Source organism: Natator depressus, chromosome 5 (assembly GCF_965152275.1).
Source record: "Natator depressus isolate rNatDep1 chromosome 5, rNatDep2.hap1, whole genome shotgun sequence".
Classification (NCBI taxonomy): Eukaryota; Metazoa; Chordata; order Testudines; family Cheloniidae; genus Natator; species Natator depressus.
Window position 1 is genome coordinate 107,497,307 of NC_134238.1, and position 27,464 is coordinate 107,524,770.

The window sequence follows — 27,464 nt, forward strand, 5'->3', positions numbered from 1 at the left end:
GGACCCGCTTTCCTGACTCCTTTTGGTCATGTACTCTCCTCTTTCAAGCTGCACTCTAACATATACTCTTTTCAAAAGGCCTCTAGTTCCTAGTCTTTTTCTCACAGAAATACTTAGAGTGGTTTGGTGTACCATTCTGATGGAAGCTTGGAAGAAACTTCCTCTATACGTAGATTATTCCATAATTGTCCACTATGGGCTTTCATGCACCTTCCTCTGAAGCATCTGCTATTAGACCACTGATCTCATATGGTAACACCTAGGTTGCGAGGATGAGGGCGGAAGAGGTCAATAGAGAAAAACAGGCATTAGATTTTTTTTTTAAACCTTTGCTAGTTTAACTGCTCAGTCATTTGCTATTGTATCTCATCATTGTTTTTTGTCTGCTAGGGCACCAACCCTAAACAGTAGGGGCTGGTCAAAAATGCCAAATATAACATTTTCATTTTGTTCAAAATTTTCATGTAATTTTTCACCAAGATAAAACAAAATTATTCATTGTGCCAATAAATACAGAGAATTTTCAAAGGAAATTAAAGTATTGTGTGAAATTTCCTTCAAAACATTATTTTGACGAACTCTAGTAAACCCATGCAACTGGGAATAAATTTACTACTGTGAGCGGTCCCATTTGTACAACCTGCTCTGTGGGCTGCAATCCTGCAATATGAGCCTCACAGCTGGACCGTCACACTTGTGTGGTGTCCCACTGAAGTCAGCATGAGAGTCCACCCACACAGATCAGGTTGCAGTTTGAGGATTTTAGATTGTAACCTTTTCTCTCTATAACTCTCTGAAAAGCACCTCACTCACCTTAGAAGCTAGCAAAACACACAGACTAATAATAAGTGTTTTGGGATCAAAGGCGTTTTAATAGAGGGAAGCTATTATTAAACCTGCAAGTAGTTTTCTTAAAAACTATTCACATATGCAGCGTTGTCTTGACATCCCACATCAGGGCACATTCCCCTGCTAGCATCATTGTGGTTATATAGAGAGCCTGCAATTAGTGCTGTGCTCATCGTTATCGTTTTTATTAGGCAAGCAAAGAACCTTTTAAGAAAGAGACAAATATTAAGTAGTTAAAAAGAAGTTAGTTTCTTACCCGACTAATAGTCACAAAGGTTTCGGCCGGAGAGCTGTGCTCAGCTGGCGGGGGCTGCCGACTGTGCGCTCCAGTGCAAGGACACCACCAGGCTGGGTTTCCAGGAGCGGAGCCTTTTAATTGCGGAGAGACAGGAGATTGGGAAACTACAAAGCCCAGAATGCAGCGGGGGCTGAGGCCGCCTGTTTCCCGGTGGCCCCGCCCGGGGGGCTGGGAACATGGCTGGAAGCAGCGGCGGGGCTAGCGGTGCGGTGCCGGAGTACGAGGTGCCCGAGCTGCACACTCGCGTGTTTCACGTGGGTTCCTTCGGCGCGCTCTGGAAGCGGAGTCTGCACGGGCCGGAGCTGGCCGTGCAGGGGGCGGTGGCAGAGGACGGGGCTGCCGCCGTGGCGGAGGAGCTGGGCTGCGGGCTGGAGACTGCGGCAGAGCTCAGGGCTGTGTGCAGGTAACTGCAACCAGAGCATGGCGGGGGCGGGGGAATCCTGATCGCCCGCAATACGCTCCCTTATGGGGCGGGTCCTTCAGGGGAAGCCGAAGCCTTGGTGCTGCATGCAAAGCAGGAGGCCTTGCGAGAGAGGAAGGGAGGGGGTCTGCGTGCTGCCGCGCTGACCCAGAGCGGTGGGAGGCGTTTGTTCAGCCGCAGCAGGAGCAGCTCACGTCCTTAGGGCAAGTCATGTCCTTAAAAGCTTTGCTGGCACAGCTGTGTCGGGGGGGCGGGGGTGGTGGTGGTGCGCCTTTGCTTTTATGCACCCCCAACTCCTGTCTCACGGAGCTGTGCCCTGCAGAAGCTCTAGTGTAGGTGCGGTTATGCTGGCGAAAAAGTTGGCTCGTGGCTCTAACTTACTCTGCCTGGGGGAGCTGGTTTAAGCTAGACTTGGTGGTGCCAGTTGTGTATCCGTTCGGGAGGGCGAGCAGGTATCGGCGACTCCCGCAAACGCTTTCAGGGGTAGACATGGTCTTAAAGTGCTTTTGTCAGTATACAGAGTAGCAGCCGTGCTAGTCTGTATTCGCAAAAAAGAAAAGGAGGACTTGTGGCACCTTAGAGACTAACCTTTTCTTTTTGTCAGTGTAGCTTATGCTAGTTCCCTGAACTACATAAACTGCGCTGGCAAGAGTGAGTTTTTGTTTTTGTAACAACAACTCTGCCTGCACTAGGGCTCTGTTTGGTATGAAAATGTCATTAAAAAAACCACCTCTAACCAATAGTACAGGAGCGGCAAAAGTTTTACGTATAGACTTGGCCTTAGTCTGCCTTGCGTGCAGGGCTGGCTTTAAGCACAAGCTGACTCTTTGTGGCCCCTGCATAGACTTGCAATGTGGGTGTGAGGGACAGTCTTACTTTCCCACCTCCATTGTTAAGACTGGTGAGGAGGCATCTTGTAATAAGCTAGTTTAGCGTCACTCCTTGGGGAGCCTCATGCCTGACTGCAGACCAGTACATTTTAAGGCTGGGCCCTAGTATCCGGGGAAAGAGTTGTCTAATGGCCAAAGCAACAGACTTGGAGTGAAAAGGTAATGGATTTTTAAGCCCAGAAAGCACCATTATTATGATTTTGTAATCTATCCTCCTGCATAAGAAAGGTCACAGAATTTCACCCACTCATTCTTGCAGGAAGGCCAACAACTTGTGGTGAGCTAGAGTATATTTTTTTAGAAGCGCACCTGAGTTCTGTATCTAGCTCTGTTACTGACTCGATGTGTGGCCTTGGGCAAATTTTGTGCCTCAATTTCTCTACTTGGCAGAGGAAAAGCTGCTGGAGTGGGGTGGCAAGAACATCTCTTGTTGCAGTTTGAAGACAGGAGATAGTAACAATGAATACAGGGGGAAACTATGGAGTGCTTATCTAAGTGTCAGATCCATGCGTCAGGTATAAGTAAGCATTATCTAAGGGCTTGTCTACATTACCCGCTGGATCGAGAGGCAGCAGTCGATCCAGCGGGGGTCGATTTATCGCGTCTAGTCTAGATGCAATAAATAGATTGCCAAGCACTCTCCAGTCGACTCTGGTACTCCATCAGGGCGAGAGGCGGAGTCGACAGGAGAGCGTCAGCCATCGACTTACTGCAGTGAAGACACCCCGGTAAGTACATCCAAGTACATCTAAGTATGTCGCCTTCAGCTATGTTATTAACGTAGCTGAAGTTGCATGACTTATATTGATCCTCCCCCAATGTAGATCAGGCCTAAACATTAGAGCTTAGTAAGCCATTGGGGAAGGCAGGCCTGCAAGGATCATTCAGATGCTGCAGGAAGGAGTGTCTCTGATTCAGTAGGTGGGGCTCTTCAATCTTGTCTTCACTGGAAAAACATACCAAAAATTCCTGCCATTCTCTCACCAGTTGAACTGAACCGGTGTTTGCGCTGCTGGGCGCTCTAATGTAGACGAGTTTCCAGTGCTAAAATAATTTTTCTACTGTTTTGATTGGACTTGGTTTATTGAAATAGAGAAAAGGAGCTCAGATCACTGGAACCTTGCCTACGTTAGGGCTCCTGCTGGTTTTAATACTGACTTAGCAGAACCAGAGGGAATTCTTTCATAAGCCTTCCCAGTGTAGATACAGCCTCTGAGGTTATGTCTACACAGCAAAGAAAAACCCATGGCTAGCCTGTGCCGGCCAACTCAGGCTTGCGGGGATCGGGCTGATGGGCTATTTCATTGCTGTGTAGACATCTGGACTTGAGCTGGAGCCCAAGCTCTGGGACCCTCCCACTCCATAAGGTCCTTGAGCCAGGGCTCCAGTCTGAGCCTGGAGGTCTTCTCAGCAGTGAAACAGCCCTGCAGCCCAAGCCCCACAAACCTGAGTTGGGTGGCACGGGCCAGACATAGGTTTTTTTTTTTTGCCATATAGACATACCCTGGGTCACAGCATTGTGCTAGGTGGCACTGTGCTACTAGAATTGTGATCTTCTGGATAAGGCATACAGTGGAAGTTGCTTGTAGTTAACTTTAACAGAAGTAGGGTGTCCCTGGCCAAATTTCAGTTTGCCATATTCTGCCTACCTAACATGCCCTGTGTAGTTTCAACTGGACACAGTATTCTTCACTTCCTGTCTTAACTAGATAGTGTGTCTTTGTGCTGTCAAATAGCTTTTGTTTTTCATCCCAGGAGTGGCTGTGCTACGGTTACTGCTAAAAGTGGTTCCTGTTTATATTTTGTCATGTGTTTTGGGATCTGTCAAAATGAAAGGTGCTTGTCTGTATATTCAGTATATATTTCATCGCAAGGAAAATTGATAAATGCTTGCTACTGCTATGACAACTAAAAAAGAAACAGATCATGGCGTTACACTAGATTATCTTAACTCCGACAGCCAAGAATGATGGCCATGCAAATTTTGACCAGAGTGAAATATTTATGGAGGCTGAGATCACAATGGCCTGTGCATGCAGGAATTGAAGACAGGAATGCTGGGGGTAATGGCAGGATGGTAATCCTTGGGTTGGTGACAAAGACAACGTTATTTGCTCCAGACCATACTTCTCCATACACTCCTATGTGAAATTGTTCATGTAACCTCACCCTGATATGATGATGAACTCTAACGATTGGGTCTTGACAAGCAAGTTAGGTGAGGGATAGAGGCATCTTCTTTGCAGGTTGGGGAGAGGCTGTCAGGTTCACCAGGAATGGTCAGTAAGGAGACTTGACATCTAGAGATAAGATTTTTATTTTCTTTCTCTACCACTCCAGTGTTACAGAACAGCACTCTCTTCATGTTGTCTTGTGCAGTGCAGAGAGCTGTGAACTCTAATGCCATCTAGGAGACAGGAGTGGGAGAGAACATGGGGAGGCAGAAGCTGTCTGGGGTAGAGAACAAGTCACCTGACAGCAGCCCATTGGTCTTGTAGCAGAAGGAAGGCAAGTGTGCCATACCCGGGAATGGTCTGCACTGCTGCAAATTGGCTCCCAAATCTCTAATGTTGTTGTTTTCCTCTCCAAACTAAACAGCCCTAGTTTTCTGAATCTCACCTGATACAGGCCTTCCCAACACCCAAGACTGCCTCTGATTACTTTCAATTCCTTTCCTTGTATTTTTTCTGTCCCTCTTTCTTTGGGATGAGGTGACAACTTGAATGCATTCTTCAGTCTGTATTAGAGAAGCAACAGGCCAAATTCATCCCTCTTGTAACCCTGACTTCACAGGACTTCTACTTGAAGCAGATGCATCCTGGATGTAATCATTTTTGGTTTTATCTACAATTACTGTTCTCGTAAATGAAAGTGATTTCAATTAAAAAGCAAATTTATTCCCCATTACGCTAGTATGTGAGGGAAAGAGGGAGAAATACTCCTCCCTTATCCCCTTTAAATAGCAACAAAAAAGATAATGAAAGCAGCCTGTTTATAATGGGCTGAAGGAACTTTCTAAAAAAGAATTCATAGTTAAAACTTTATAATTTCCATAGTTAAATCCTGTTAAAATACATGACATGGTCAAATGTCTATTTTTGACAATCTACCTTATGAAATTATCTGACATTAAGAAACAATCAAATAATATTTAACTTGGTGCATGTTCTAGCATCCTGTGCCTATACTAAATCTCTTAAAAGACCTATTAAAGCAGACAGATTAGGGTATCCAGTTTCCACACATGTCTGGTTTTGATTTGGATATCAGTCAAATTTCACTTGCCTACCTACTAATCTTATCAGGTTATATGTGGAACTGATTTTTATAGATCCTTCAGTTTCTCCTGGATTATAAATTAACTCGTATAAAAAGCTATACTTATCCTACAGATATCATGGGCAATTACTGTTTTGCTTAGATAATCATTGTGGGTTGCTGTTCATGTACTTCGGTGGCTATGTTCCAACCTCTAAGTGTTAAGAAATTAATTTAGAGATTAAATAGTTAATGTTGGTCAAGTGCTTTGAAGATGGAAAGTACTAAGCGTCATTATTCTAGTTCACCTGCTGAATTATTCTTTGTGTAAGTGTACAGCAGGCTTAGACTCAAAGATCAGTGTGGATTTTAGGTAGGTCAGGGGAGGTGTGATTGCAGGTACCTTATTTCACTGCAGCCCCAATTAACCTTCTTGTTTTATTAGGAGGTGTAGTTGTAAGTATTTCCAGGTATGTGTTATAAAGCTGTATTAAGCTAGTATTAATGTCTTAAAGTGTTAGTACTTAGTGTCATTAGTATTAGTGTCTCAAAGGTGATGAAAGTATTGTCTTTAAGAAAAGATATGTAATATAAAGGGTAATGTATTCAATTACAAGGAATAAATCAGATAAAATATTAAAACATGTTCTAAATAACTTAAAAAATTAACAAGCAGAGTTTGCTACGGTGGTTATCCAGTGTAAGTAAGGTCACGGTGAAGGGATGGCTTAGTGGTCATCTATTTCCAGGGACCACAGGTCCAACTTTGTGCAAGTTTGACTCAGCTTTTTATCCCTGGTATTATTTATACCACTCTAGAGTATCTTTCCAGAGGAGAGCAATTGATTTCCTGTCACAGACCTAGTCAAATGCCTCCTCTTGGGCACTTAAACTGCTCTGAGTGGATCCAGCCATTGAATCACTGGGTGCTTTAAGACTCCAGCATCTGAACAGACACTACCCCGTCTTAGGGCCCAAACCCTCTGTCTAGCACTCGCCTTTGAGAGCTGGATACCGAATCCCCAGACACCGAACAAAGCTTAAACACGTGCTCTCCCAAAACCGTGTGGGTGTTCTGGGTCCACTCCACAGACTGACTCTTCAAGGGCATGTGGTAGGTGTAACACAAAACACAGAGACAGACTGCACAGGATTCTAAACCACCATTGCTCTGTACTTACCATTGCACAAATACACAGATCTGTACAAAAATAACATCCCTACATCAGTGCTGAGCTGGAGCCAGTTCGCACCGGTTCACGTGATCTGGTTGTTAAATTTTGAACCAGTTTTAGAACGAGTTGTTAAAAATTGTTACGGTTCCCTGAGCTCCTGGCCGGGGAGGCTCCCCCGGCCGCTCCCTCCTCTCGCAGAGCCTCAGCGTGCCGCGCTGCCGGCACCAGTGCTCTGGACCGCTCCTGGGCAGCTCTGCAGCTCCTGCTGCTTTAAGCAGCATGGTAAGGGGGTGGGGCTGTGCGCTCCAGTGGGCCGCGCAGTATCCATACACACTGCCCTGAGCAGCATGGTAAGGGGGCCAGGCCGGGGCTGGGAGGAGGGGTTGGATAAGGGGCAGGGAGCGGTGGGAGGGGGCAGAGGTTCTGGGGGGGGCAGTCAGGGAATGGGGGGTGGTGGTTAGGCATGGGAGTTCCGGTGGGGTCTATTGGGCAGGGCTGGTGCAACCACTAGGCAGCCGCCTAGGGCGCCAAGTGGTTGGGGGCGCCAAAAAGCAGTGCCCCCCATTTTTTTTTAAACAGCGGAGCACAAGGCTGCTGCTGCTCCCTGTCTCCCAGCTCCAGAGGGGCCACCCGCGGCACGGCCAGTCCCTCCCCCCGGGGGAGCAGCAGGCGGCGGAGCTCCCCGCTGCCCCCAGGGCCCTCAGCAGCTAGCTGCCACAGAGAGCCCCGGGGTGGTGCGGAGCCCTGCTCGGGCGCGGGGGGCTTGCCTGCGCCGCCGCTGAGAGCTCCGGGGGTGGCGGGGAGCCCGGCTCGGCCTACAGCGCGGGGAAAAAGGCGCAGTTTCACTTTGAGTTTCATGCCTTAGCCCTTGAACAAACAAGGAGAGTGCTATATTATACAACATCTCACAGATACTTTCTATAGTTTTAAGATCATACATTCTGAACTCGGCAGACTTCATACACAGCAAACAAAACAACAACTAACATCCTTAGCCTAGCAGAATTTCAGTATTGGAGGACTGGATAGCATGGAGATCCGTAACGGAATATGGAGCCTTTCGCTTCTAAGATACTGACTCAAATCTGATCCATGTTAGTAGTGACAGAGAGCCTTTGCTGTAAGACAGCTCTTCATTGGCCTATGTAAAACTTTGTGCCCATCAAAAGAAACGGCCCATAATAATTGTCCTCCTTTGCTGTGTCTACACTAGATCTTTTTTTTAATGTACCCCCTTTTCCCCCACAGCTGTAGTTCCATCAGTGAGGCAATGGTGGGAAAACTGTCAAGTGGCTGTCAGTATTTTAACTACCATGTTGTCTGTCTATGCATGGAGCAGGTCAGTGCACCTGGTGGTTGCATTCCCAGTAGCCACTTTTGGCTAGCACCTGTGGTGGGTGGGAAATTTTTAGGACAGGGTGTATAGACTAGACCAGGGGTCGGCAACCTTTCAGAAGTGGTGTGCCAAGTTTTAATTTTATTCACTTTATTTTAAGGTTTCACGTGCCAGTAATATATTATAATGTTTTTTAGAAGGTCTCTCTCTCTCTATAAGTCTATAAGTTATACAAAGGAACTATTCTTGTATTAAGAAGCTTCATTTAAAATTAAATTAAAATGTTCATCTTACGCAGCCGGCCTGCTCAGCCCGCTGCTGGTCTGGGGTTCCGTTCACCTAGGCCGGCAGCGGGCTGAGCGGGGCCTGCGGCCGGGACTCCAGCTGGCAAGGGGCCGGCAGCCAGAACCCCGGGCCGGCAGTGGGCTGAGCAGGTCAGCCCGCTGCCGCTCAGGGGTTTCATCCGCTAGCTCCTGCCAGCTGGGATCCCAGCTGCTGGTCTGGGGTCCCGGCCCTGCCCACATAGCGTGGGTACCTATCTTCTCCTTGGTTCTGGCCATTCTCTTCCTCTCTCTCTCTCTGCACTGAGCTGAGGGTGGGAGTGCACTGAGCACAGGGCTGGGGGTGAAGGAGCAAGCTCGGGGTTGGGGCGTAGGGTCCGGCCAGGAGCTAGAATGAGGGAGGGGGCTCAGGGTTGGGGCAGGAGGTTTGGGTGTGGAGTGCTTACCTCGCAGCTCCCATTTGGTGGGAGGGGTGCAGGTGGGCATGGTGGGGGGGGGAGGTGCAGGAGCTCTCCTTTGGTGCTCAGGGTGGGGATGGAGATGTGGGGGTTCAAGAGTCAGGATGTGGGGGGTGCATGGAGTGTGGGCGGGCTGGGTATGTGGGGGGGTGCAAGAGTCAGGGCTGGGGTTGTGGGGGAGGTGAAGGAGTCAAGCCGAGGGCTGGGTGGGTGTGTGGGGCTGCGTACAGGGCTCAGGGCAGGGGCCTTGGGGTGTGTGCGGGGCTCAGGGCAGAGGGCTGGGTGTGTGGGGGGGGTCAGGACAGAGGGCTGGGGGTGTGGGCTGGGGTCGTGGGGTGCTCACGGCAGGGGACTGGAGGGGATATGCCCCGCTTCCCCAAGGCCCTGCTCCTGCTGCTTCTCTGCCTCCGTCCACGCTGACTCGCCTTCTCCCCCACCCCCTCCCTCGCAAGGGCTGGCAGGGAGGGAAGGAAGAAGAGGAGGAGGAGGAGGGGCAGGAACCCAGAACACTGTGGGAAGAGGCAGGGGAGCTGGCAGGACCAAGCTTCTGCCCCTTGCCCCCTCCCCCCGTGGGCAGGGAGCGGAGAAGAGCGGGCCGGGCTGGGCCGGGCCAGATTTTTAATGGCACGCTGCTGCCTGCCAGGACTTTGGCAGGCAGCAGTGTGCCATTAAAAATGGGCTCGCGTGCCATAGGTTGCCGACCCCTGGACTAGACCAATTATTGCCAGTTTTTGCAGAGGCACCAAAGGCTGAATGGTAATGAAAACTGAATTACTTTTTCCCTCTTAGAGATGACTGCTTCTAGTCAAGTTTGAGGCATGATAACAGTATAGGAAAACTTGCACTGTGACTACTGTACCTGCTGTATGGGTAGAGAGCTACTACTTCATGTGTTAGCCTGAGCAGTACGAGAATAGTTCCTGAGCATAAAAGGCTCTTATTAACTAAGAAACCATAAAGTGTAATGCTTTTAGCGAATAATAATAATGACAGTGGTGAAGCCACCAGAAAATTCCTACAAGTGTCTTGCACCCGCATGTGCTTGAGCACTTAAACATTTTGAAAGGCAACTTCCAATGATATTTTTATTCAGAAGAGTCTGCATCATCCTTATCTTCACTGTTTATTAGCCTTAGGGTGTGTCTACACTGGCAGAGTTTCTTCGCCAGCAGTTACATCGGCTCTCAGAGAGCATTGAAGGGAAACTGCTGTTGTGTGTTCACACTGTCAGCTGCCTGTGCAATAGCATGTTCACACTTGTGGCACTTACATCGGTATTCGGAGCGGTGCACTCTGGGCAGCTACCCCACAGAGTATCTCTTCCTCTTCTGCCACTAAGTGTTATGGGAAGGCGGAGGGGGTTGCCGGGTATCCTGGGTCCTGTCCAGTGCCGCGTGAGGCATTGTTTTGCATTCCAGCAATCTCTGTGCTTCCGTCCACATTTGGCACCATCTTTCAATGGTTTGTGTACTGCGCATCCTGCCTCTTCGGTCTGCAGGAATGGATCCTGCACTGTTGACCAATATGCTGCTCTTTCTCACTAACACATCAGGAGTGGCAGTGGAGTTATTCCTTAAACTATAAGGCAAGATGAGGAAAGCCCACTTTCATGGGACTGTGTGATGAGCTCACCCCAGCCCTGCGGTACAAGGACACAAGAATGAGAGCTGCCCCATTGTTGGAGAAGCATTTGGCAATTGCACTGTGGAAGCTGGCTACTCCAGACTGCTACCAATCAGTTGCTAACCAGTTCGGAGTGAGGAAAGTCTGTTGGACTCATGCTGACAGCAGTGTGCAGGGCCATTAATTGTGTCCTGCTCCGAAAGACTGTGACTTCAGGCAATGTGCATGACATTGTGGATGGCTTTGCACAAATGGGCTTCCCTAACTGCAGAGGGGCGATAGATGGCACGCACATTCCAATTCTGGCACCAGACCACCTAGCCGCCGAGTACATTAATCGGAAGGGATATTTTTCGATGGTTCTCCAGGTGCTTGTGGATCACTATGGGCATTTCATGGACATTAACGGAGGCTGGTCCAGAAAGGTGCATGAAGCACGCATCTTTTGGAACACTGGCCTGTTCAGGAAGCTGCAAGCAGGGACTTTCTTCCCAGACCAGAAGATCACTGTAGGGGAAGTCGAAATACCCTTTGTGATCCTGGGAGACCCTGCCTACCCCTTAATGCCATGGCTTACGAATCCATACATGGGGAACCTTGAAAGCAGCAAGGAGCGGTTCAACAACAGGCTGAGCAAGTGCAGAATGACTATTGAGTGTGCTTTTGGCCATTTAAAGGCCCGCTGGCACTGCCTATATGGGAGGCTGGACCTTGCCGATGACAATAGTCCTATGGTTTTCGCCATGTGCTGTACGGTCCATAATATTTGTGAAGGGAAGGGTGAAAGCTTCACTCAGAGCTGGACCACTGAGGCTCAGTGCCTGGAGGCTGGATTTGAACAGTCAGAGATCAGGGCTATTAGAGGGGCGCAGCGCAGGGCCATAAGGATCAGGGATGCCTTGAGGCAGCAATTTGAAGCTGAAAGCCACTAATATTTGTTGCTATGCTCAGGAGTGTAGTGCTTGTAATGCTAGGAGGTGATTGTGATTGGTGCAGACGATGCACTGTGAAGGTTTAGGAAAATTGCCTGTTGCTTTGCAGGGCTATCTTTTCTTTCAGTTAATAGAATAAAGATTGCTTTCAAACCAAAACAATTCTTTTATTAAAAAACCACAACTGGAGGGGAGAAACAAACAAACAAAAAAACCACATCAGCACTGCGGGGGATGGTGGAAGGGAGCCTCCCAGGAGGAGGTGGGGTTCTGGGACGATTAAAGATTTGTGTGTGTCCAGGTATCATATGCAACCTTGTCCTTTGGAGTACAGTGCAGCAGGTACTGTACTTCAGCAGGGCTAAACTGCAGAGGGATGGGTGTTGAGTGCAGTGGGTACTGGGAGTCCGCAGGGCTGGACTGTGACGGGGCAGGTGTGGAATGGAGCGGGTACTGACTGGAGCAAGGATGTTGACAAGAATGTGTTGGTGGTGTGTGGGGGGTGCATGGGAAAGAGTTTTGCGACAGCGGCTGCAGGGGAGGGTGGGTGCGGAGCTGCTCGGTTTGCAGTGCTAGGAGTGCCTGAAGCATGTCCGCTTGGCGCTCCATAACGTTTAAGAACCACTCCGTGACTTCGTTCTGGCGTGTCGCATTCTCCTTTCGGTCCCTCTTCTCACTGTCCTGCCACTCCTTCAGTTCTTGTTTTTCTGCTGCAGAGTGCAGCATGCAGAAGGTCCTCTCTACTTTTTTCGTGGCCGCTTCCTAATCCTGAGCAGTTGTTCAGCTGATATGACTAGGCATGTAGTGGTACGTGCAGCACACAGACACAAGCCTGCCTTCTGCAAATCCCTCCGTGCAAGCTCAGTACACAGAAAACAAGACGGCCTTCTGCAACCCTCCTTCCCCCAACAACTTGCTTCAGCGATTCCCAAAATCAGAGCCACTTACCAGGGGCCTCCTGATTATCCGCTTTGCAAAGCTCCAACTGCTGTGTCTGGCTAGCCACTTCCGGGGTAAAGAAGTGCTCCTGGCTGCATACATCTCTGAAAACTGAGTGGTCCTCTGCCTCTCGGTCCCCGCCTCGTCCACATCCTTGTCCAAGATGTCCTCCTCTTGGCTTGTTCCAATCTTGACTGGCACGCAAGCCCTGGAAGTATCCTCAGGCCTCTACGCAGTGGAGGTGGTGTCACCACTGAGTATTGCGTCCAGCTCTTTGTAGAACCGGCAGCTCGTGGGTGCAGCACCGGAGTGGCAGTTTGCCTCTCGCACCTTGTGGTAGGTCTTCCGCAGTTCCTTCAGTTTAGCCCTGCACTGCATTGTGTCCTGTTCCTGGCCCCTTTCTGTCATGCATCGTGAAATCTGTCCATAGGTATCATAATTGGTACAGCTGGAGCACAGCTGGGACTGGACAGCCTCCTCTCTCCAAATACTGATGAGGTCCAGCAGCTCGGCATTGCTCCAAGCGGGGGATCGCCTGGTGTGTGGAGCAGCCAGGGGCACCTGGAAAGATGTGCTGAGACCACAGCATGCATTGCGAGCAAACAGGAAGGGGACTTACAAAATTCCCAAGGAATTTAAAGGGTTGTGTTGATGGTTGGTCACCTGAGGGCAGAGTAGTAGACTTCAAACCGATGACCAGAGAGGTGAGAACAGGCAGTGTTCCTGGAGGCCAGTTGCAGCGCTGTAATTGACCAAGGTGTCTACACTGGCACCACAGCACTGTTGCCCCGGCGCAGAAAGCTGTGCACCTCTCGTCAGGGTGGGTTTTTTTACAGCACTGCAACTGTGCAGTTTTTGCGCACAAAGTGGCTTCCCAGTGTGTACACCTCAGGAGTTTCATCGCAGAAAGCTGCTTTACTACACAAAAACTTGCCAGTGTAGACGAGGCCTTAATCTTGTCCAAATTTTTGCACAGATTTCCCATCTCAAAACAGGGAGGCTTTATCATTTATACTTGGTTCATAATTTAGTAAACTTTTGGAAGACTAACCTGGGGTTCAGGAGAGCTAGGTTCTTTCCAGTATTCCACAACTGACTCGCGGAGTGGCCTTAACTCAATCACCTGTGTAAATCACTAAGAGATCCTCTGACGAAAGGCACAAAACCAAAGTAATATTTATTTTCACTTCCAATTTCAACAAAAACTTAGAAGGAAAGCAGGAAACTGGTTGATTTGGCTAGGCATGACTCTAAAACAAATACTAAGGAACTACTATGAACTAATAATCCTTTGGACTTCCTTAGACTTTTTCCTCCCAGGAGCTCAAAACACTTCATAAAGAGTAACACATTTACCTTTGCAACATGCCTGTAAGATAGGTAAGTAGTACGTCCCTTAGTTTACAGATTGGGAAACTGAGGCATAGATTATACAACTTGATTACAGCTTAATTGATTTTTTTATTATGAAAGAAGAATGAAAAAATATGTAACCACCGTTCTTATTTTCAGTATTGACATGTTAAAGTCCCCTGATAAAGAAGAAGATCCAGAGATTATTTCTGAAGACAGCAGCCTAGTAACTCTTCGGTATGTTGGATTTTGATGCCCTTATCAGAACCTGGATAAGATAAAGTCTTTAACTTCTGTAGTACCACAATGTGTGTGGTGTTCAGGCAGTGGTGTAACTGCTGGGCAGTTTCTCGTAATACATTAAAGATCTGGAAACCATTTTAGGGGCGCACAGGTTGCACCAACCCACTGCTTTATGTGCTTTATGTCTTACCTATGTCTGGAGCAAAAAATAGAGATTTTTTTCATGCCATCTGCATTGAAGGATCTCATTCAATAAAGACTATCAGTTATAGTACACGAGATTCTGATATGGCTGCTGAGCTCTAACACCAGATGCTTTTGGACTGACTTTTAGAGATTCTTAGAGTATTAGGCCAGAAAGGACCACCAAATCATCTAGACTGACTTTCTCATATCACAGGTCACCAACACCACCCAGCAATCACATACTAAACCTAACCGCTAAAATTAGACCAAAATATTATAGGCCTCAGGAGGCTAAATTATTGTGTGCCATAGAGAGAGAACAGGGGGGACTGAGATGTGACATTGCCTGAGGACCCTTCAATGGCCCGGAAATTAAGTGAGATATTCCCAGATGATCCTGGCAAGCGATCTGCACGCCACCCTGAAGAGGAAGGCAAAAAACCCTAAGGTCACTGCCAGTCTCACCAGTTAGAGCCTGGGGCCTGGGCTACACTTGGGAGTTGGGGGGTTGAACTAAGATACGCAACTTCCGCTATGCTATTCGTGTAGCTGAAGTCGAAGTATCTTAGTTCGACTTACCTGGCCGTCCTCATGGTGGCGAGTCGACCGTCGACTCCGCCTGCCGAGGTGGAGTACAGGCATCGATTTGGGGATTGATTTATCGTGTCTAGATGAGATGCGATAAATCGATCCCCAATAGATCGATCACGACCCGCTGGTCCGACGGGTAGTGAAGACATACCCTGAGTGTGTGAGCAAGAACCAGCCAACCAAGCACCGAAAAGAGAGAATCCCCAGTACCACCTCAGAGTACTGGCTTATTCCGTCCAGGGTTCCATCGACAACTGTGGCCATCTCTAATGCTACAGAGACAAACAAACCACACCTATAGTGGGGGTCGAGGGGTAAACAATCCCTTTCCGACTCCTGCAGGTGACCAGCTGAAGCATGAGATTTTATAGATTCATAGATACTAAGGTCAGAAGGGACCATTATGATCATCTAGTCTGACCTCCTGCACAACGCAGGCCACAGAATTTCACCCACCCACTCCTGCAAAAAACCTCCCACCTATGTCTGAGCTACTGAAGTCCTCAAATCGTGGTTTAAAGACTTCAAGGAGCAGAGAATTCTCCAGCAAGTGACCCGTGCCCCATGCTACAGAGGACGGCGAAAAACCTCCAGGGCCTCTTCCAATCTGCCCTGGAGGAAAATTCTTTCCCAACACCAAATATGGTGATCAGCTACACCCTGAGCATATGGGCAAGATTCACCTGCCAGATACTACAGAAAATTCTTTCCTGGGTAACTCAGATCCCACCCCATCTAACATCCCATCAGGCCTATTTACCATGAATATTTAATTACCAAAATCATGTTATCCCATCATACCATCTCCTCCATAAACTTATCGAGTTAAATCTTAAAGCCAGATAGATCTTTTGCCCCCACTGCTTCCCTTGGAAGGCTATTCCAAAACTTCACTCCTCTGATGGTTAGAAACCTTTGTCTAATTTCAAGTCTAAACTTCCTGGTGGCCAGTTATATCCATTTGTTCTTGTGTCCACATTGGTACTGAGCTTAAATAATTCCTCTCCCTCTCCGGTATTTATCCCTCTGATATATTTATAGGGAGCATCTAAGTCACCTCACTCAAGGCAGCGGGTTCCCATTCGTGGATCACTAGGAGGGCTAGGTATCTCCTTGCAGCCTGGATTTAGGTCTCTATCCCCCAAGAGAGGGACAGGGTTTAGTACACGCCCCTGTTGTCAGCATCGCTCTTCAGCTAGCTTTGGTGGCTCCTTGCCTAGCATGCTGGCTTTTGTGGATTGCATTCGTAGGCACCTGTCTCTTCCCTTTTTATTGTATAGGGAGCCTAGGTACTTAATTTGGCCTTGTGGACCACAGTGGTGGTGTTTTGATTTTCTAGATGTCTGAAAGTTACGCACTGTGATGCTCAGCATTGCAACGCTGAACTCCCTTCATGGATTCCACCCTGGATTTTAACCTATTTAATATTCTTTATAAACTTCCATGTATGTTGATGGTTTGATATACAAAGATATACATCCATACAGTGTTTGGCTGAAATCTTCTAGAACAATCTAGATGTTGAACTTTCAGTTAGTTCAGTGAGTTTTTCTGAACAGGTGGCATTAGCATGAAGTAAAGTGAGTGATCAAGACATTTATATAGGCTTGCTACACCATGATGTAATCAAAAAGATAGGCTTCTGCCTACATTGGAACATTATTTCTGGAATATTTGACCATGGTCAAATAACAGGTGGTCAACTGACTGGTCAGCTGACGTTATTCAATTGGTCAGTTGACCAGCTGGCCAAGCCTCATCTCTCTGGAAGTGTTCAGTTTATTCCATTTTAAACCAGCATTGCAGTTCCCATGTCATTTTAAAATCTGTCTAGTTACAATAAACAGCAGGCTTTGTAATGCCATTTTGCCTTGTGTCTCTCTCTTGTTGACCCCAACCCTATCAAGAATTAGAAAGAAGGCCCTGGAGAGGCGAGAAGAAACCATAATTGTAGATCGCACTTGCAGACAAGAAACATTTACTTATGAGATGGTAAGATTTCCCCCCTCTTCTCCTTCCAGATTCTCAAGACAATCAAACCATGTCAAGAAAACAGCTCACAAGGGCTTCCTTTGCTTTTTGTTTTTGATTTGCTGGTGAAGCCAAGTATATCACCACACTATTGTACTAATGAGTTTGCAAACAGTGACTAAGATGACATATGCTCCTATAAGAGGGTAGCCCACACTGCAACACTTTTGGGGAAGGGACTGTCTCTCACTGTGTTTGTAGAGTCCCTAACACAATGGGATTCCAATCTTGGCTGGGGCTTCTAAGCATGAACATAATATTACTGATAACAACATGAATACTGTTCTGTATAGGTGCCCCAATGTGCTGTACAGATATGTAATATGATCAAGGCATAGGCACTATAGCCATGCTGAGAGCTCAGGAGTCATGGGATGGGGTCACAACCTCATCTTTAATTTAAAACAAAAATATCCACAACCATAAGGGACAGACTTTTTTTTTTTAAAATGAAAGGTGAAATCCCTAAATTTCCAGCTCCTGGAATCAATTGACTATACAAGAAAAACACCAGACATGAAGAGATTTAGGAATTTCCCTGTGTGGCCCTCCTTATATGCGCTTAACACTGCTGCCTCCCCTTGCCTTGTCCTGTGTGTGTGTTTTAACATTGTGTAGTATACATAAGAAACAAATCAAAACCAAATGGGAGGTAAGGAGTTGGCACAGATATTTTCTAGAAAACAGTAGGAGCTACTTAGCAGTCCTGTGAGCCAAGCTCTTTAAAAAGAAGGCACATGTCCGGCAATTGATGCTCTAATATGGCAATGTCAGTAGTTGCAATGGAATCTATTATTGTAAGTAAAACATACTAGACAGTCTGAGTTTTGCTTACATTAGCAAAAGAGACTCCAGTGATAGAGTCCAATTAGCTTGCACTTCAAGGACTAGCACTTATCTCTGCACGGGGCTACAGCAGCAGCAAGCGTCTCTGCTCTTAAAGCTAAAGAGCACTTTGTGGTGGCCAGATTGCAGTGAAATCCTTTTTCAGCCAGAAGTCTGTTTTTGTTTGGGGCAACGTTCCCCAACTGTTAGAAAAGGGAGAAATTACCTCCCTTACTCCGTTTGACAGCTGGGGGTTCATCTTAAGGAAAGAGCATAACAAAAATGCTTTCAGCTCATATCCAGAACATGCTAGTTTGTACTATAGGAGGATGAGAGGCATGGTAGTGCTGGCTTCTTGGCTTGGATTTGCTTGACATCTGGGTTGAGTAAAGTAAATGTACATCATTAGCAAGAGTCTCTTGTTTTCGCTCACTTGTCCCATGTTTAGTTTTTGATCCATTGTACAGTTTGCAACAGAATGCACTCAGACATGTGTATTAACATTTTCTCTTCCTAGGAGTCTCATGCAATTGGAAAGAGGCCAAAAGATCCAGCAGATCTAATTGAGGAAGGAGAACTTTTCCTAACTCTGAACATCTTCTATCCTGTCATATTTCAGAAGGTTGGTATTAAAAATTCTCTGGGTCAGATTCTGATGCTTTTTCCCACCTTGAATAGTTCTCACTCCACAAGCAGTCTCACTGAAATCACTGAGCGTTCTTATTTATCAGTTAACCTGTAGGTGCTACTACAATTTATCCAAATTGCGGGTCCGCTGTGCGGGATACTGTATAAGCGTACCATAAATCACACTCAAAGGCTGCTAGAGACTGGCTTTCTGTGATTCTAGGTGGTAGTTGTAAAAGTTTCAGTCTTTTCTTAATGGTTCAGTAGTAAATTCATAGTTTTACTGTAGATCAGAATGTGTAGCATGTAGAACTAAGGTGAGCTCTGTGGGGCTGGCCAACAGTTGTACTCAAGTTACTTGTAGGGTTGCCAACTTTGGTTGGACATATTCCTGGAGATTTCATCACGTGACTTAATCTTTCATTCCTAGTTATTTGCAGCCATGAAAAACTTTGAGTCTGTGCTTCAAATTAGTTCCTTTGCTCTAAAAACTGGCTGCAGCTTTACGGGGGCTGTGGAAAGCTGATGTCAGCCTTTTATGGGGAGGAGTTAGGCCTTGTGCTGCTAATGACTCCAATTAGTCATTCTGTAGCGGTGCTGGTGGTAAAGACATTCTGGCCCTGTTGTGAACTGAAGGCTGCTCACTGTTTCTTTTGTAGCATAAAGATCACAAACCTTATCAGACAGTGCTTGTGTTGGGGAGTCAAAAACTCACTGAGCTCAGAGACTCCATTTCCTGTGTCAGCGACCTTCAGATGGGTGGTGAGTTCAGCAGCCACCCTGACCAGGCACCAGAGCACATTAGCAAGGTACAGTCATCTAATGTAAAGGGGATGAGCATGTATGTGTTTGTGCTTTGTTCCCCCCCCCCCACACACACACAGTAAAATGTAATGGTGAAGTTAGATTACATACTTCTGTTAGTATCCAGATATCATGGTGGGAGGCCAAATTTAATGTCAAGATACATCTGTAATCTGAGAGAGATTTACTGACCTTTGCAGAATGCTTTTTGAGATACATGGATAGAAGATGCGCTAGTATAACTTTCAGAATGCTTTGAAGATAAAAAATGAGTGTTTATCTATTATTAGGGCCTATGAAATGCCTCACATGTTTCTGAGCACTAGAACATAACCATTACAGCTAAAGTTATTTGCCAGAAGTCACCAGATGCCTGTCAGAGTGAGACATCAGCTCTTCTGTTTTCCTTGGCAATTAAAATATGGAAAATTTTTTTGCACACTCTGCACTTATTGTGACTTCTTAAAATTACTGTTAAACTTTGTAAACACATGCATGTACATACGAAGTATATATACTAATTGTATTTTATATCTATGCACAATTACACATATAACATATATGTAAAACTTTCCTAAATTACAACAAAATTATTTGAAGAGCTACATTCTTAAAATGTTTCTATATAGAGTCTGGCTAACATCCCAAAGCAGCCTTCAGCTTTCTTTACAGAATTTTACTTTTGTAAATTAAAAAGCTATTAATCTGAGAATGAATAGATCAGTGCTTAAAGTTTTTTGAATGGGTATAAAAGACTACCTTTCTCTGTCCCCATTTAAATGATTATTTAAAAAATAACCCCAGGTTCTCCAAAAAGTAATCTCTAATTTACTGTGGGATGCTCCTAAGGGGAAATTGGCATCTGCCTTACTTATGCAGTGGTTCCCGCTGTTCCTTAATAATATATAAAAACATCTCTATAGAGAGAGACCTTGTGCAGGCTCTTCACTGACTTTCAGCTATATATTTGTGAGGTTAATCTATTTCCTTTTGTGTACCTTTCTATTGTTTTAGGTTCCCAAACCCATAATAAAAAAAATGCTTTATGGTATGACTGCATTTTCTATTCATATAAATACTACTTGCTGCTAATTTTAGCCTGTCCACGTGTACAGCTCTCCATGTATTGTAAAGCACAGCTGATTAACAGAATAACACATGGTTATTTTGCCAGATAGTTTTTTCCTCTTTTTTTATTCCTTCCTAGTTGATATGAATAGAGTTTAGCAAAGGAGCTCACTCTTTTATATAAGAGTTAATCTACACAGCCTTGTCATAGAACTTGTGTAAATAGTGGATACTCATTAGCTAGCTTCAATAATTTCTAGTGATGCAGAATTCTGTGAGCCCTGTTAATGCTGATATGAATGGCATAAAACATTAATTATCCTCTGTGAGAAAATGTGTGGTACAAATGGCCTATCTCTGACAAATTGTGTAATTAAGAGAGCATTTTGTGGGATGCTGGATCTCTTCAGAGCACCCAAAAGGGGGATGATTTACCTTCCAAATCAGCACGTCTGTCTTGTTTATGGAGGTGTGAGTAGTCACTATTGCCACATGGCTACCTTTTAATGTATGTGTTTTGTCTGCAGGATTGCAGTAGAGTTGATGACTTGTCATCCTGGGGAACAGCGGGCCTTGTGGCACAGCCTGCTCAGACCTTGCTAGTTTTCAGCACCTGGAGAGTTGTGCCTATATTCTGTAAATGATGCTCATGGGTTTTTAGAAATCTGTGAGTAGCAGAATGGGGAAATAATAAGAAAAGAAACATTATCTACTGTATGATCTATCAGCATGATCAGTTTGCCGTCAACAGAGTAACTCTGCCCTAAATTTTAGTTCTGTATTGTTTGCAAAAAATCACACACTGTAGCCAGTGACTATGCAACAAGCCATATTTTGACATCAATATTTAAGCTGAACTCCCCAGTGAAACCAATGGGGAGCTCTGCTTAAACACTGACAGAATGATACAGCCAAATATAATGTACATCCATAAAGAGTACCACAAATAAGCTTAATTTTGCAAGGTTTCTGTTGTTTAATCTATTGTTTTGTAGTACAGTACTAACATTGTGTGTCTCTCTCTGTCCAAGGATCTCTACAAATCTGCTTTCTTTTATTTCGAAGGCGTTTTTTACAATGATAGAAGGCACTCAGAGTGCAGAGATCTGAGCAGGTATAGTATGCATAGTCCCTTAGTGGGAGGAGACCCTTAGAGAAGAGAAATTTGACTGATTCTGCTGCTGCTATGTGATGTTTCTAGGAACAGGAACTTTTAATGCCTATGTGGAGCTAAAATAATTCCCCAGTTAGTACATTTTAAAGCTTATCCTCCTTGCCTGCCCTATTCTTTATACTCACCTTTTCTCTCCTTCTTGGAAAACCCCCTAATTTCTCTCCCCTTCCATAGCCATCCCCAGCACTGAACTGATCTTCCTGAAGATCTAAAACGGCTTCCTCTGTATGAGCTGGGTCCATTTATTTGTTGGGAACGAGTTCTATGAAGGGGAAAGGATTGGCAGCTGCAGTTTTGCCTGGACTAGACTTTAAAATGCCCTGACTATTTACAAAGGGCTTGTCTACACAGTGCCGTAAGGTGTTCTACAGGGGTGTGAATTGTAGCGCGGGCTACCTGCCCCATGTAGACCCTGCCAGTGCAAACTAAAAGGTGTGCATTGATGTAATCCCATTTCAAACAGGACTATGTCAGTGCGCACTAGGTAAGTTTTAGTTTATGCCAACATGGTCTATGTGGGGCAATCAGAGTGCTCTGTATTTCATGCCCATGTAGAGACTACTATGGTGCCATGTAGACAAACCCAAAGAATGCTAAAGGGTGCCTCCAAAAAAGAAAAAAAAAGAAAAGGGGAAATTGGCAGCTTGGCCACAAATTAAAAATGTGCTGTTTTTGTGAATCCAGCAACCCCTAGTCTCTTCCTCCCATTACTGAGCATACATTGAATACTTTCTACACAAGTGCTTCCTGGAGTTGGCAGAGAGAAGTTATGTGATCAGCCCTGAGAAAGGAGAGGGGTCGAGCTGTGGTGGCTGGGATGGGAGGTGTCTTTGAAACCATTTCAAACTGTGGTTCAATTTTGAAAACTTACTGAATTAACCCGTCCATACCTGTTTATATGAAGGCCCTATGGCCTTTGTCGGGAGCGGCACTATTATGGTGGTCAGTATAGAAAACCCTCGCAGCTGGATTTGGTTCCTTGCTGTGCCACAGACTTGCTGTGCAATGTTGGGCAAGACGTATAATCTCTCTGCCTCGCTTCTCTGCTCACAAAATGAGGATGGTCAAACTTTCCTAGCTCAGAGAAGTGCGAATAAATGCTACTTGCGCTAGTGGAACACCTCATAGCGATGAGCATGTTCCTGAAAATCCAATAAATGTGAGCTGAGCTCAGAAATAACCATGCAAAAGGTGATTGAGGCTTGGCATGCTACACATCACATGGCTTCCGTGCATGTCCAGGAAAGTCCTCAACTTTACTTGGATTTCTTTAGAAAAACGATTGGCATTGGATTCTGGGCAGTCTCAAGGCACAGTGTGTAACTCTGTGGAAACGTGGTGTTCAGCAAATCCCGACATACATATATAAGAAATGTTGTTGGTAACTTTTTTTTTGGTAATCAGTGCCCTGATGAAGAGTTTGACTCACCTAAAATACTAGGTGCAAAGCTAACTTTCATACGTTTTCAGCTTCTGATATAGCAATCCTAACTATGGTCTGTCCATGAAATTTCAGAACAATTATTGAGTGGTCAGAATCTCATGACCGAGGCTATGGGAACCTTCAGACTGCTAAAATGGAGGACTACACGTTTAATGACTTGTCCATCAAAGTTGGTTTTCCATACCTCTTCTGTCACCAAGGAGATTGTGAGCATATCATTATCATCACAGACATAAGGTAAATTATTACTATTTGGGAATGCTCATGCAGTTACTATAAGTGCTTTGCTTTCGCTCTTGATGTCAGAGAGTGCTTGATAAACACTAATATCAACACTACTTCAGAAAGCTGAAGTAGAATAATTTCTACAGTATAATAGTGTAATTTTTATGCAGAATTGGCTTAGTAAAAAGGTTTTATTCTGTATGCACCTAATCCTCTGCAGCAAGGAAGGAGACAGACAGACAGACGGGAAATGATAGACCATCATGTAGTAAAACAGCCATAAAACTAATACTGGATTGGCCCAGGTCCTGCACTCCTTTGCCTTTTGTTAACAGCCTGCTCCTGCAAGATACTCAGTGTCTCCCATGATTTGGTGAGCATTCCTGTTGTCCTCAGTAGGAATGCTCAATGTATGGCAGGCAGGAATACTCCTTCAGTTCTCCCACTTATAGAGGAAGCCAAAAAGCTTTTGTTCCCATAAGCCTGCTATACCTAGGGTTTGCACTGAGCATCTCTTAGGTGGCGCTTGACATCTCCCAGGATAGGGCATTACATGTCTAATGGAGATCAGCTTTACCACTGACCCATACTAGTGAGTCTGTGATATGATGCGACTAGTATTCATGTCTTAAGATTTATGTCTGTGTGCCACAATTCTGAATGTGACTTTCCCTGGTCTGCACTGGCCTCTAAATTGTGGACAGCATTGTCCTCTAACCTGCCTGTCCGTGACGGTGTTCAGACACAATAAAATGATGCAATGTAGCCAAGCCCTTATTCTGTTCCTCTCTGTGCAAGGCTTGTTCATCAGGATGACTGCCTGGATAGGACCCTGTATCCCTTGCAAATCAAGAAGCATTGGTTATGGACTAGAAAATGCTTTGTATGCAAAATGTATACAGCCAGGTAAGTGGCCAGTGCTATTTGGTTAGCGTGGTTTCTTCATCCATCTATGACTTCTGTTAACAGAAATCTTTCTAGGTGTCTTTTTTTTTTTTTTTTTTTAAATCAACATCCTCTGTCCTTGTACTCCAGGTGTTTGTGTCCATATAGAACTAATTCAAATTATTAGCAAGGCACAACACACTTTTTTGTTATACACAAATCCTCAATTTCTGTCTCATTTTCTGAAGAATGTCCCTGTCGTGCCCATCCTACAGACTATTGAACGATAGGGGAATCTCTTGTAGGATAACCAAAAGAGAGTGGAAAAGAGGGTGGTAAACTTCTGGACAGCTCTCTTATGTTTGACACTTAGAATATGAGCACAGAACCCAGATGTATTTATTTTAAGGTTTTTATAGAGCAAAATGCTAGATTAAAACAATGATTATAACAAGACAAAATCAGAGTCTCTTTTTCAGGAGTCCATGTGTTGTATCTGTTTTAAAAAACAGTGTCTGCATTAAAGTATAGATAGTAGAGGAATAGGAGTAAAGCTAACACCCTGATTTTACTATACAGCTTTAAGTATTTCAATGCAATAATTTTAAAGGTTAAAAAGACGAAAAAATGTAGCTTCTCTTCCTCAGCAGTTTAGTGGGTCATCCCTGTCTCTCTCTCTCTCTTCCCCCCCCCCCCCCCCCCCCTTGTCTCTTTAGGCTATGTATGCAGAAAAATACATCTGTGGCCATTTGTGCTAATCCACACACAGGCTTTGCTAGCTGTTTGTTCTAATTAGAAAGAATTGTGAGCAAACCCTCTGTCCCCTGCAATATTTTACATCCCATTCATCTGGTCTTAGGAAAAGCCCATCCTCAGACACGGTAGAAATATCTGTATCAGGAAAGTAAACCAGTCCCAAAGGCTAGATATGACACCTTGGTGTTTCATCGAGTTTTGGTTAGGTCACTTCAAAACCAAGTTTTGGCTGGTTGCTCTAAGTGAGCGTTCATGCCCCTTATCCCAGTCTGATACATGGACTGTGCTCCTTTATCTTCAGTATTTTGTCGTTGGATCACTCAGAGATAATCAGGCAGAATGCTGTTGGGACAGCCCATCTTGGCGTTCTTAGCAAATCCCCTGGATGCCATCAGACGTGGCCATAATCCATCTGAGGAGTCTGACCATAAGGGCAGGTGGAGCCAAAGGATCAATGTCGGGGAAAGACAGGGTGGGGAATGCATTACCAGAGGTGGTGATCTCTAACTGCATTATATTAAAACGAGGATTAAGCGGGGAGATGCTGAGCCACAGCTGGCCAGAACAGCTTTGGCTGGACATCTCTGCAGGTTCTAATCTGTGTTGGATAGCATCTTCAGTCACTGGTTTTTTAATGAGTAGCAAAGGCCTTGTCTACAATGCAAGTATTTGCACCAGTGTAGCTATGTAGCTATAGTTCACTAGTGCAAACCCCCTAGTGTAGATGTGCTGCACGGGTGCAAATAGTGACTGGTAACAGTACAGCTTACCTTTCTCTTTTGCAAGTCATTTCTTGCATTAGTTCAGCCCATCTACACTCCGGGTTTCTACTATGTTTATATAATACCTCAGTGCACTGGGTGTGGGTGTCTTTGATCTGTGACAGGTTCTCTAAGTGCTACCATATAATTATTTCGCTGCACGTCTACCGTTCCCTATCTTGACATCTGTATTGATGATAACTTCACCTCTATTGAGAGGTATAGAGCAGCACCCTCCCTATTTAACCCAGTCTCCCCTGCCTCATTCAAGCCTATGATTGAAAGGAAAATATTGTGCGTCCGTATGTGTAGATGGACATGTGTAAACAAAATTTCACAAGTGACCAAACTGCATCAAAAACAATGCAAGCTCTTAAATTAATATATAATTAAAACTGCCACTCGTCAGCTAATTGACAACAGTAAAAATTCAATTCTAACGACCGTGAGGAAAAGCACTAGAATTTGGATGGCAGTGTTCAGTGTCAATCCCAATTATCTCAACCTCGGTTTCTAACAAAGTGTGTCTCCCCATTCAGTTGATTCCCAATTCTCTGAACAGGTTTGGTTGTTGCTCAAGCAGTTTGCATAATTGGGGAAGCTATTGTACATCTACATTCCTCCCCCTCCCCAGGCAAATAGTTTTAATTTGTATTAAGTTGCCAGGCAATGAACGGGAGCTTCATACTGTATTTTAATTTGAGTACCCAAAAGTTTGCTAAGAGCTTCACAGAACAAGTAAGGACACAGCCCATGCTAGATGCTGCTGCAGCAGCAGCAAGTTTGTGGACATGATTAAAGGAATGTGGTTCTTGGCAAACAGGTTTGGGAAGGAGCTGCCTCTGCAGGGAAATGGAGTAAGATTGCAAGGATAAGACTCACCACAGTGGGTTATGGTATCTTTCATATTTCACTGCATGTACAGGTGTTGAGTGTAACGAATCTAAGAATAAGATTTTGATGGGGGTGTGTCCTAGACACATTAAATGTGTCAGTCTAAAGTGAAACACCTGTGTTTTAAAACCTGCAGGTGGGTGACTAATGAGGACAGTCTCGCTCCAGAGGACCCCTGTTTCTTCTGTGACGTTTGTTTTCGAATGCTCCATTATGATGCAGAAGGCAATAAACTGGGAGAGTTCCTTGCTTACCCTTACGTTGACCCAGGGACTTTCAACTAAGGCTTCAACGAGAATGAATTCAGTGAACTGGAACCGTGAATCTGCTGCAGTGGCGGTTGGGTGGTTCTGAACAGATGTAGTCTGAAATACTGCTGGGGTTTGGGATAGGCCATCATTCCTTTGTTCAGAAGGGGGGTTCCTGCGCACATCAAGTTTTTGAATCTTGTTGGTAATCCAGAAAGGGAGCATTTACTTTTACATAGTGGATTAGTGTGGAGGAAATAGCCTCAGCCACGCTTCGTTTTAACTATAAAAATGTAAAAAAGTACTGCTTACTTTTTTTTTAAGTGCCTGTAGTACATTAAATGTGGAACTATAGACTTCTAGGCAGAGAGACTTACACTTACAAATCTGGGTGTCCAAAGCTAGGGTCCTGAATAAAAGAAATCTGATCTTTAAAAGTTGAGCACCTATGGCTTCCATTAACTTCAGAGGATACTCCATTTGACTTGTAGGCACCCTGGTTTGAAAATTCTGGCCATAGTCTCCTCTGAACAAGGGCAGATGACTTTCATTAACTCTGATGGCAGTAATCCAAACCAATCAAGAGGAGAGAATACATCCTAAGAAACCAGTCACAGAGTGCTAGTTTATTTCCAGGTCTCTTGCTTCAAGCAATGGCTGCTTGTTCATCTCAACACATTTTCCTTTCTTCTTTCTCTCTCTGAAGGAATAGGCATTTGTGAAGAGTAAAATATGTTGCATTTAGCAATGCACAGTTCCCTACATTTCAAATGAATTTCATGTTTATTTCAATTCCTATGCTCCTGAGTTTATCATTTAAAGTTCGTAATGGGCATTATTGGTTGCAAGTGCATTTTTGCTATTTTAATATTACTTGACTTTTCTCTAT

General features: G+C 45.2%; 1 protein-coding gene across 1 annotated transcript; it reads left to right on the plus strand.

The window, feature by feature from the left end:
* The first annotated feature begins 1,291 nt into the window (after positions 1-1,291).
* Positions 1,292-27,464, plus strand: SNAPC3 (small nuclear RNA activating complex polypeptide 3). The gene is made up of 9 exons (XM_074953432.1): positions 1,292-1,550; positions 13,973-14,050; positions 16,741-16,825; positions 18,207-18,311; positions 18,976-19,125; positions 21,220-21,302; positions 22,879-23,043; positions 23,830-23,937; positions 26,464-27,464. The coding sequence occupies exons 1-9, from the start codon at positions 1,324-1,326 to the stop codon at positions 26,609-26,611; spliced, it is 1,149 nt and encodes a 382-aa protein (XP_074809533.1). The 5' UTR covers positions 1,292-1,323; the 3' UTR covers positions 26,612-27,464.